Source organism: Larus michahellis, chromosome 8 (assembly GCF_964199755.1).
Source record: "Larus michahellis chromosome 8, bLarMic1.1, whole genome shotgun sequence".
NCBI lineage: Eukaryota > Metazoa > Chordata > Aves > Charadriiformes > Laridae > Larus > Larus michahellis.
The window spans coordinates 50,630,826-50,642,832 of record NC_133903.1 but is presented as its reverse complement, the minus strand read 5'-3'; the positions used below and the strand labels follow the sequence as shown (position 1 = coordinate 50,642,832).

Genomic DNA, 12,007 nt, shown 5'->3' with positions numbered 1-12,007 from the left:
AAAATTGTTTGTTGTGTTTTAAATTGTTCTCGCCACGTGACCGGGGGCGGACCCTCCCGCCCCCGCGCGCCGCTCCCCCCGCCTGGCCCCTCCTCCAGCTCCCCCCGCGCATGCGCGCTGCTGCCGCGGAGCCGCGGCCGAGGTGTCTCAGTGCCGGGCGGCCGCCGCTTCACCGGGCGCCTTTGAGGCGGGCGGCGGGAGGCCGAGGTGAGCCGGGGCCCGTCCGGCCTGTCGCGGTGCCGCCGACGGCCCGTGGGCGGGAGGCGGCGGTTATTTACGCGGCGCTCGGCCTATTGCCTCTGCCGGCTCCACCCTGCGGCGGGGCGGGGAGGGCTCTACAGGGGTACGGGGCGGGCCGGGCCTGCCCCGCCCTCAGGCGGTGCTGGGTCCCTCGGGGAGGGGGTCCGGCCGGCCGGGACGGGCTGTGGGAGCCGGGGGAGCGCCGGGGGTGGGTCGCCTCAGGGGGAGGGAGCGGTGCCGCCGGGCTGGGATCACCGCGGGGGCGGGCCTGGGCCCGGGGTAGTGTTACGTGGTGTGTGCCCCTGCCTTTCCCTCACGGTGGTGCCCGGTGCCGGTAAAAGCTGCAGGTCTGTGTACAGCCTGCTCTGTGCTGCCTGCCTTCGTCCGGTTGAGACGGGCGAGGATACCGACACTCAATTTCATGTGCTCTCAGTCCCTTAGAGACACAGTCCTCTGAAATTCATGAACCAGCATGCTTGGCAGAAGACCTAAAAAAAGCCCTCAGGCAAAGGGCCAGGGAGCTGCAGTTGCAAAGCAGGTAAGGAAGGCGAAGGGCCAAGGAGATGTGGTTGCAAAGCAGGTAGGGAAACCTCCGACTGCTCTTCAGGTCTCGTTCAGACCTCTTGCTGCTGTTTTCCTGTTACAGTCTCCCATGTGTTAATAAAATATGGCAGGACCATGAAAAAATTTAAATTGTGTGGTGCCTGTTTTTCTGCTTTGTCCTTTAGCGCATTCCTCTTAAAGTAAATACGTGATATGCAGCAGTGGAGGTCTTGCAGGGAAGGCACAATGTCGTAATGCTGTAATCTTTGCATGAGGCCTCATGACTCATGTTTATAGTAGTTTCCTACGCCAGCCATACTGAGACTTAATAATAACTTCAGTAACTACATGGAGGATTTTCTTGCACCACTAAGAAAACAGAAATAAGAAGACCAGAATATCAGATAACACGTTCAGGGGCACATATGGGAAAAGATTAAGGTGCTACGCCAGAGCCAGTTAATTTTTAATTTCCCTGTGTATAGTATTTTTTTTCTTGCAACAGATAGACTGATAAGCCTGTGTGCCTCTCTTGTAGCGAAAAGTGAGCTTAGATGTGTCCATGCAGTGCGTTGTTTTCATACTCTTTACCTTTGGATCTAGTTTCAGAAGCCTTGAAGTCAGAAACATGATTTAGTCTTGGTCGGCAGGCGTAGGAAGTCAGGCAACAATGTCAAAATTAGAAATACAGCTGAGGCAAAATTCTGGGTACCATAATGGAAGAAAACCAGAGTACAGTTGGCAGTAAAGAATATGTTAGAACCAGAATGGAATTTCAGAAACCTTTGAAGGTAGAATAGAGGCAAGAAACAGAGGCGGAATGACTGATAAAAATACAAGGAAATATTAAAAGAGATTAGAATAGAATATTAAAATAGAGAAAATGGTTAAGGTGTTCTCTTTTGGTGATTTTTTTTAAAGAATGAATATTCTCATACTGGAGATAGAGTGGTTTAGTTAGAGATCAATAATGTCACCATGGCTCTAATATGAAAGTTTGCATTCCTCAGTTGGAGAGGTAGCGTGTAATTTAGTTCACTTAAATAAGGAAGAAGGTAAAAGGTGAAAATATCTTTCCCCCTTCCAAAAAAAGAAACCAAACTCTAAAAACATAAAGAGTAAATAAATTTTACGGATGTCTAATTCGATACAGTTAGTTATTCAGCCTGTCTTACAGCATGGTGGGTTGTTTCTTGAAACACACTAATGGCTTGTTCTGTTGCAGATTAATTCAGTTTAAACTGTTCTTGTGCTATGTGGTGTATCAACTGCAAGGCTTTTATAACCTCTTTTTTTGTTTTATTAAACATTTGTTTAATACTATTAATTTCATTGGGAATGTGCCTTTACTGAAGAGATTGAGAGACTTAGAGCTAGAATAGCTGGATTCTGTTCTTGACTTCATTCATTACTACACTTACTTCACTTCTTACGCTTGCAGTGTAGTAATGGACAGATCACATGTGCTCCTGATCCATTTTGCACATTTATAAAAGGTGTACGTATGTTCCATGGAACTTGAATGTTTAGATTGCCATTATAAACATTTCCTAATTAAATCTTGTCCTGACCTTTTTTTTTTTTCCATTCTATCTAGGGCTGCAAGTGTATTAGTTTTGTTTTATAGAAGGGAGATGGATAAGGCAAGAGGGTGGCTAACCGATACGCCCAGCGCCTTACAGAATGTCATGGGCAGGATCAGGGCTAGTAAACAAGTAGCTGCAGGTGTTGAGTCCTGTTCCTCATCCTCGGAATCAGTATTTCTCAGCTTCATATTCTCCTTTAGGATTATAAAAAGGTTGAAAGAGGGACATAAAATATTTCAAGGCGGTAGCTGCCAGCACCTCAGTTCCTACAGGGTTAAAAAAAGTTGTTAATACTGATTCACAGTAATTGATAACCTGACAGGCAGCTTCAGCTTCTGGCAGCACTTCAGATCCTGGGAGGTAGGAGGAGATTGTTAACCCTTGTAATAATGACAACTGATTTTTATTCCTTTGCTTGAGAGAAGCTGAGCTGCTGCCTACTTGGCCATGTGAAGGCCAGCAGGGGCTTGTGGTTTGAAAAAGTCTGTGGAAAGCTACTCTACTTACCTCACAGGATGAATCTCACTCAGTTAATTCATGTTTGTAAAAAAAAGCTTAGCATACTTTGAATAAAAAATGCTATTTCTGGGGCAGTTAGTACCTTAACCAGCGATATAAAAATCATGATAAAATGGCATCTTGGAAGAATACCTTTTAGATTAAGACCTTAGAGATTTCTCTGATACTTATGTCCTTTGGCATGTTTTACAATTGAGTGATAACCCCCACTACTTTGTCAAGTTCTGATTACTGTTATTAATAATATTACCCGAGATGCTGATGCTCTGTTCCAGGCAGTTGTTTTCTCCAGTGTAGCGTAGGCATTGCTGGGTTTGTAATGGCTATGTTTTTCTGTGCGTGTGTGCACGCTTTCCATGTGTTTATCATTTACAAACTGAGGTAATGAAAGATAAGAGCGAGATCTCTGCAGTGTATGTATGTCAGACCTGTATTGTGTGGGTGATTATTGAATATTTTTTACCTTAGCTGTTGCAGGAACTGCCCTGAGTTTCCCTGATAATATCTGCCTCATGAGGCTCAGCGTAACAGACATCATTTTATTTTACCTTGTTGTGTCAAACTAATAGATAGACTTGATTTGAAGAAATCATTGATTGTGCAGAGTTTTAGTGGGAGTATTTGTGACTTACTAAGATTTATATACTTTACAGCAGTTAGGGGCTCCTGGAATGCCTGGTTTGGGAATAGAAGTGGTATGATAGTCAGCTTTAAAAATAACGAACAGAATCCAGAATGCATGAAAATGTTTAAATAATCCATGCAGTGTGATGTTTTTGAGTATCATCTCTGTTGCTAACTACAGTATTTCATTATTTAAAAAAAATATGTTTATTTTGCCTTGTCTGCAGCTGGGGCTGTTTGTAGATTTCAATCCTGAAGAGATGCTGCTGGGTGCAGAGGAAGGTGGGGATGATGGGGACCTAGAAGCAGAGCTTGCTGCTCTCACAGGAGCAAAGGTCAAAGAAGCAAAATCAAAACCAAAAGTGAAAAGTAAGTTAAAGTATCTGGTCTTTATTTACTGACAGCCTGAATAATTTACAAACACTGATTTATCTAAAATGTTTTTTCATCACTGATAGAAGCTGAAATTGCAACTACTCTTTTCTTTTACTTTGAAAGGTTTAAGTTGTTAGTCGACAAAAAGGATAAGTTTTTTGAGGGGGTCTATGTTCTTGTAGACATAGGGAAAAGATATATGATGACTAGCCAATTCAATGACTAAATTAAGACATGCTTGTTTAGCATATGAAGTCATAAAAAGCTGTAGTAGGTACTAGAAGAATTAAAAATAGAAATTGTGTTTCTTCTGGAGGGTGGGTTGTTTGTTCTTTGGTTGTTCTTCTGTTTGTTTTTTTCCTAAAGACTGAATTTACTGAATGAGCATTATGTTTTTAGTTACTTAGAGTCTGTAACCAAAACTGAATACCCTTCTAAGAGAGAAATCCTGGAACTGATGAAATTACTGGGAGAATCCTGTAGCTTGTGTTATGCAGGAGGTTAGAGTGTGTCTTGGAACGGAACATTACTATTCTTAGTGTTTTAAGCATCTGTATAGTCTGGTGGTGTTCGCATGCAGCTATGCAGTGTTTTACAGGATTGCTGTAAATCAAGGCAGCTGCTGAGAGGGGCAGTCTCTGGTGAGCATGCTCTACCTCTAAGCTGGTACACGCATTTACGGAGTTGCAGGGTGAGCTGGTTCAGGAAACTGATCTATAAAAGTAAACCCATTGTTGGGCTAGGTTTTCAGCTGAACCAGTTCCTTGATCTGGTTTGCTGCCTGCCTATTTGAACGCTGCTGTCGCTGCAAGGGAACAGTGGCAGCAAGTGGTTGAGGTGGGACAAGGAGCTTGCTAAAGGTGCGTGAGCAGATGCTGGAAAGAAGGGTTAGTGCAACGACAGCCTTATTTGCAGCGCTGCAGTAATTTGCCTGTGATATTTGAAGGGACTTCACACAGAGCAGAGGGGAAATGAAGAATTTTAAAATATGTAGAAAAAATGACTGTCTAAACAGTATTATTGATGAGAGACAGATGAGGTATTTGTCTCTAAACCTAAATTCGAAATCATTTCCACTCTCCAGGTTTCAAGATTGTAGTAAACCCTTAAAGCTAATAAGCATAGTTGTGCTAATAAGCACAATAGCAGAACTTCTGCCTTTGGACATGGGTTACTCATGGTTAAAACATGCAGGGTAGTGTTTTGAGGATGAATCTGTGTGTCAGGATCTCTTCAATTGTTGTCACCTTTTCAAGCGCTGACTTCCTTCTTGCCCTGATCATGTCACTTCATGTGTTTTTTCAGTCTCTTTACTCATAAGAGGGAAATGAAACTTCAGACAGTGCAAAATTAACATTTACTATGCCTTCTAAAGGGTATGTAGTATGGGTCATAAAACTGTTTTCCAAAATCATTTACAGCTGTTCTCTTTTCCTGGTAGAATTGGGAGTGTATAGATTAGAAGCTTGTGGAAGAGGAACAACTGGACAGCTGGCACTGGGGACTCCTGAGACCTGGTTACAGTGTAGCGATGGGGACATGGTGCATGATGGGGACAGGGTACAGGCTGTCACCTGGAAAGGAGGAGGGTATGGCGAGGAGGTCTGGAAAGGGACAGAAAAAGGAACACAGTACAATATGTGCTAGAGTTTGGTTCTTGGCTGAGCACCAGGTGCAATAATTCACTCCTGGATTTACATCATAGAGCTGTGTTTGGGGGACGGAATAGCGAACTCTCCCTCTAACTTGAAGATGCAGGCAGCAAAAGCTGTACTGTTGCAACATCTTAAGTACAGTGATCTCTGCTATCTGTGACTGATAAATGCTAGTTGGTCAGCCACTCGGATGTTTGAAATGTAGCCTCAACTTGTCATACTGGATTAGAGCTGAACCAACCATCCGAGGAGGCTCGGTTGGCTTTTTTGCCTCTAGTGAGGCTTCATGTGAGCAACACTCTGACCCTTGAACTACAGCCAGTTGCCTTTGGATATGGCCCACTGTCCTACTTGCAGAGTTTTGCTAAGGGTCAAATATATGAGTAACATGTATGATATAGGTATTGAAGTACTGATATGGTGAATTAGATTATTTGTACAGAAACAGCTTTGTACCTGTGTTAATTTTCAGCTGATTCAGCAAATGCAGGAGAAGGATGTGATCCATTTTAGATCCATTTAAATTGACTGTAAAAATCTGTCACGAAGATCTATGTTTTATGCAACATTTACTGACACTGGTGAGTCACAGTCATATGTCTGCATAGGGAAGTATCGGAGACGTTTAGGTGGACAGCTGGGATTTGTGTGCAAATAGCTCCACCTTTGAGAGTGCATGGAGGAAGTTGATAGTTAAGGGAGGCGTGGTTGGCACAGTATGAAGTAGAGATGAGAACTTGTCGAGGAGGAATTAAGTTGAGCTTTAAGGGTGAAAACCAGAAGCTTGAAGAGAAATTGCAAGACGAAGTAGCCAAGAAAGATTTGGAAAAGGGAAAATCTCATGGGCATGAGACAGCAATGCAAAAAATGCAGAGGTTGTTGTTAGAGAGGCAAAAGAAACAGCACTTTTTTTGATTTGCTTAGCAGATCTCTGCCAGTGTTCTGCTGCTGCTCTTGGGATCAGGACAAGTACGATGCCTTGATTTGGAGCATTCTCTTTGTGTATGCCAAGTGTGACTATGCAGTAGTGTTTGATGTATAAAACAAGTAACTTCTCAAGGCAGAAAGGTTTTCTTGTCTTCCTTTCTTGGTGTCTTCAAACATGTGGATAGTTTGCTGCGCCTCCTTTCTTATTATGTTAACAACCAGTAGTTTGGCTCATGGCTTGTGTTGCTCAGTGTGTCTCTGGCATTGATGTTAATGTGCATCATCAGTTTCAACGGATAAATATATATCCAGATTAACAAGAGATGGAGAGAGAGACAGACATTCTTGTGCTTAAGATTGTAGGTTGAGAAAATGGATTAGCTGTCTTAGTCTCAAGTGTAGACCGTGTCCAAAACTCCAGTGATTTAATTGTAGTTTTATTGGGAATTGTTTGAGCTCAGCACTGTTTATGGTAACTGCCTTGAACTGTGTTCCAATTTCTGGTTGCATGTGCTGTTGTAATACACCCAAGAACGTATTTTTTGGCTTTGAAAGAAAATGTGGACAGAAGTTTTACTGGCAGGTGCACTGGGATGTTTAATGCAAGTGTTTGCATCTCATGCATTTAACTGTTTGCTAACTTGGACATAGCCATACATGCAGATCTTTGGGAACTACAGTACTTTTAACTCAAATTAGTTCAACATAAGGGAGAGAAGAAAAGGGATAGAACTGGGAAAAAGAAGTTTCTTGGCACTTAAGAGATGGATGAATGTGGACCACTCTGTTCCACATGGAGTCAGAATTTATTCTGTCAGTCAGGGGCTACACCAGGAGTGAATTACATTTTGTTAGGGTAAACTGACATGAAACAAAGGAAACAGAACAGAAAGGCCTGACAAGGGTGCAGATTCCAGGCCTGTTAATATGGACAATCATGTCATAAATATCTGGCAACAGCTTAAAACTAGTTCAGATGTTTATTCCTACTGGGGACAGAGACTGCTCCAGTAATTTTCTCTCATGGATAGAAACTTCTAATCAGATTTATTCATCAACAGTTTATATTCATTTGCTCTTGTGCCACCATGGATTTTTGTCTTAACTGAGGAGTACAGTTTTGATGTAACATCCAAGAATAACAGTACTCTCCAGTTTTTCTTTGGCAAATTGAAGTCTTCCATAATGACAAAGTTCTGTTACTAGTTATTTTTGTAAATAATATCATACAGTACTATCATACTTATCTTAAATCAGCATAGGAGCTTGAGGTGACTTCTAGTAATTTTTCCCTGAAGCAGTTGTTTCATCCAGTCCTACTTGTCTTTCTTACAGTCTTAAATGTCATTACTGTGCAAACCTACCACAGTATCTTTCTTTTTTGTGGACATGCTTTCTGAGCACTGTTGCGTCCCACTATACCTGCTGGTCTATCATGGTGCTTATGGTTTTGCTGTTCAGGATCCTTGTATTGGTAAACAGACATTATTTCTCTCCAAGATGTAATTTCTGAGCTGGGTTATTTGATGCAGTCATTTTACTTGTCTTATTGCCTGCCTTGACTGTCACTCTCAGAAACACTGATGTTCACTTCCCCAGTCTTTGCCATTTATCCATGAATATAATCTCATTTACCTACGACACTATCTGATAAAGAGGATGCAAGAGGAGAAGTCACTGCTGTCTTTCAGCTGGGAGCAACTCCTTTAGAATTTATATCCAGTGACTGCATAACTGTTACTTAGGTTTTATGGCTCCTTGTGGTTTCCTTTTACAGCTCCTCTGCCCATGGATCATATTGAAAAGATGGCTGCAGAGTGTATGAAGGACCTGAATGAAGATGACGAGGAAGAAGCAGATGATGAAGACTTGGAGAAGGATACAGACCTGTTGGTATGCATAACTTTGTTAGAAAAATGTTTTAGTATGTCTTTGTTGGTTTTGTTTTTTCTAATACAGAACTGCATTTAGCAAAAACGTCTGTTAACTTTGTGGTGAGAAGCTAAAATATTGCAAAAACTTTCCATTAGATATAAGGCTTTGCAGAAGCCAACCACCTGCACACCAGAGTAAGAGAATTTTCTAACTAACATTCATATGTGTGAGAATCTTAGAGAAGTGGGGGGAACAGCAGGAATCCCATTCCATGTCAGCTGGTGAAACACAATCAGGGAGGTTCTCCTTAAAGTGATGTCTTGTCACCCTTTTGCTACTGCTTCGAATAGTGCTTGGCCTGAGAGAATAACTTCCAACAAATTCATTGTCATTTCAGCGAGTGATCTATAGGGAAGGAGTGTTAAGCAGTGCTTTTCCCTGCCACTGTTTATAGATGCTTTTTGGAAATTTCAAATTTGGGTTTGAATGACCTTCGTAAAATTAATTCTCTGAACTTGTCCAGCTTCAGATCTTTAACCACAAACTTATGTGGTGATCCTGGAGCTGCAGTGTGGCTTTTGAGTGGTATCTGGCTTTCTGTTGTGAATAAAAGTGGAACCAGTTTCATTTAAAAATAAAAATAAAACAAAATACTGGAATATAAGACGTTTAGACTTTCTGTTTGGGTTCAAGGTCCATCCAGAGGTTTTGGAGCTTGAGACTTGATTTTATTTTGTCTTTTGAGGAAATAGAAAATTTTGAGAAAAAGCCTTTTGTTGACTTTTACTTTAGGCAGAATTGCAAGAAGTTCTGGGGGTGGAAGGTGAGACAGGAAGCTGTGAGGATGAAACAATAGCAATGGAGCCATCCACAGCCGAACCAGAAAATGAGCAACCTGAACTGCAACCACAGGTAGGAAAGAGCTTCATGTTCCTGACAGTTTTGCTGAATCACTGTTGTCATGCAGCTTATATGGGGATCACAAACAAGGATCTAGAGAGGTCTTCTTGCCCTCCGTGGAAGGAAAAACTATACTGTTGCTGTCTCCTCTGTGGAAACCAATGCTGTATTGTTATAAGTGATATTTTTTTTTCCTTTGTTCAGAGGATAATTTCTAATGTTAGCATAGAATTGAGGAGGTAAACAGTTGGAATCAAGCATATCTTGTCTCTCATTATGCATATTGAGCATGTAGGCTGCAGTTCAGGCTTCCAGAGTTCGTATCTTCTCCCTCAGAGTATTGAGTGGTGTGCTGAAATTGTGAGACTTGTTACAACTCAGCATCTTTTACACTTTGTGGAATTTTTCTCAGTAGCATTAACTTTCTCAGCTTAATTTGTCAATCCTCATGCAGTAAAATGCTTTATTCAGTTACTGCCATGTTTCTGTTGTGTGCTACAGATTCCAGTGCACTAGTGCATTGGGCCCATTAATAAATGGATTTGAGAGTCTTTCTGTAGAGATAACGGCAATAATTACATCAGTAGCCATCTGAAAGGTCTTGCAGCTGTGGAGTGTTTGGAAGTAGCTACTCATAACTTTGCTTAGGCTGCTTTTGTTGTTGAACTAATTCCAGGCTGTAGGAGGAAGAAAAGGAGCTCTTGTAGTAAAACCGTGTTGAAGAAGCCCAGAAGGGAGTAAACTAGCATGTTTTAAAAATAAGAAAGGAAAAAAGTCAAGATTGTGCCAAAATACCCCTTCACGCCCTCTGTTGTGTGGTGTTTGAGAGACTTTACTGTTCTCTTCACCTACTCCCTAACCACATGGCTCCAATTACCCTGTGACTGTGAGTTTTCTAAATGTCTCCACCCATTCTTCTCTATTACGCCTTTGAGAGAAAATCCAGAGGTGGATCCAGGGACCGTTAGCCTAGTACAAGTGCTCCTCTGTTTCAGCGACTGTTTCGTCTTTGCGCTCTTGATTAACAGGAGCGTGTGTGAAGAGGAGTATTTGTTTTTCAGTGCTGTGGGAAAAGTTGTATAGTTGGATGAAATAAGTTTTCTTGATTTGTTTTATTATTTTTTCTGAGACCACCTCACTTCCTGCTGTTACCAGTGAGCTGCAACAGACAATAGAGAAGAGAATTGCTGACTATAGGACAGCGATTTCTAACGCAAAGGAGTCAGGTGAGAGTGCCAAAATACGCCGATACGAAAGAGGCCTTAAGGTAAGTTGAGTTCATCAGATACGTGAATGAGGGGGAGGCAAAGTCAGTTCTCTAAAGCGTAGCTCAGAGTCTTTCCAGATGTGTGAATTTGTTGAAAGGGGAGAGAAATTCTAATATGCTGCCTTGAGTTACTTTAAAAACATTTCTTGTTACTTACTACCAGTCTGATGTAGCAAATACACACCGAAAGTGTAACTTCAAATGCCTTTTTGTGCATCAGCTTTGTTTGTGTCGAATGTGGCTAGTGGTAGTTGGAGGCAGGGTTTGTGGTAAATGCTGGTGTTAAACCCACCTGTCTAACTCTGAATTTGGCTTGTGGTGACTGTTCAGTGTTACCTTAAAGCAAATTTTAGGAGCTTTCCTAGCATGTAAACCTGCCAGTTCATCACAGATGTCATCCTTCAGATACTAACCTTCCACTCAGTTCTGTGAGACAAAGGAAGGTGATACCTTTCCCTGAATGTGTTGGCTGTGCTTGAAAATGAATAGAACAGGGTTTTCCATTAAGGCAATTAAAAATTGCAGCAGGGAGTGGTTTCTTCAGCTTTGCATCTTTTCAGCCAGGTGGCGTGCTTGTAGTTAGTTCGTGGTGCTGGGTGATTACCGCTGTGCAGAGTGCCTTTATTTCCCTGTTTGCTTTCGTCTGGCCTCCTGCATCAACTCAGACAGCAGGCAGCTCTGTCTTGTTGAGCAAAGCTTTATAGCTCAGCACTGTCCACTGAGGGAAGAATGTCATGTCTCACTCGCTACCCGGTGTCTTAGGGCACAAAGGGGACAACTGAGACCAAACCCAGGGGAGGAAACGCACAAGAAAGACGTCTGCATGTGTCCACTGCCTGCTAGCTCTGAAAGGAATGTACATGAAATCACTTGACCTTTCAGAGAGCAAGAGGCATAGGCAAACCAGCTTATTTCATTCAGTAACAAAGCTTAGTGCACTGTTTGCCACTTCCTTTATTTTTCAAAGGAGGGAGTTTCCTTGTGCCTAAGCAGTGTAGCTAAGGATAATAGACTAGATCTCACTTCACAGCTCACAGTTCCTTAATTAGCAAAATGACATGCCGACAAATGGTGTACAGTTATCTCTTGTATGTAGTTCTTGGAACTGTGAACTTTAATCTCAGCGTTTAATTCCATTTCCAGTCAGACTGTCATCCCACACGTGGAGAAGAGAGAGCTGTGTGTGGGTTGCTGTACTGGTCTGAACCCCAATCTCACATGCAGTCAATCCAAAGTATCTCTACCACTGTCGCTTAATAGGTCAAACGATGTCATGGCTAACCAAAAATAGTAGTGATTCCAACAGTGATGAGATTTTGTTGTTGTCTTTCTGTGCTTGCATTTCAGTTTATGTGGAAGATGAAAGAAGTAGAACTTTTGGTTTGGCTTAAAGTATATGGTGGTCTTTTGTCTGAGCCTTAAATTAAAAATAAATACCAAGGAAGGTAATATTTGTGGTGGAGGAAGGGTTTTAAAAAAAAAAACAAAAAAAAGAG

The 12,007-nt window shown here is 41.9% G+C and overlaps 1 protein-coding gene across 6 annotated transcripts in view; it reads left to right on the top strand.

Annotated features, from left to right (window-relative positions):
* The first annotated feature begins 106 nt into the window (after positions 1-106).
* CC2D1B (coiled-coil and C2 domain containing 1B) overlaps positions 107-12,007 on the top strand; it is a 36,392-nt gene continuing 24,491 nt past the window's right edge. For 3 of the 6 annotated variants that reach the window (XR_012588862.1, XR_012588861.1, XR_012588863.1), the window contains exons 1-6: positions 113-207; positions 674-778; positions 3,740-3,881; positions 8,247-8,362; positions 9,137-9,256; positions 10,374-10,511. Coding sequence is in view for 3 of the 6 variants with exons in the window: in XM_074599032.1 (XP_074455133.1) it covers positions 713-778; positions 3,740-3,881; positions 8,247-8,362; positions 9,137-9,256; positions 10,374-10,511 (582 nt within the window). In the remaining 3 variants the exon portion in view is untranslated. Of the gene's footprint in view, positions 208-446; positions 588-673; positions 779-3,739; positions 3,882-8,246; positions 8,363-9,136; positions 9,257-10,373; positions 10,512-12,007 lie in introns of those variants that run through there. The other 3 variants (XM_074599032.1, XM_074599035.1, XM_074599033.1) reach the window with 3 other exon arrangements.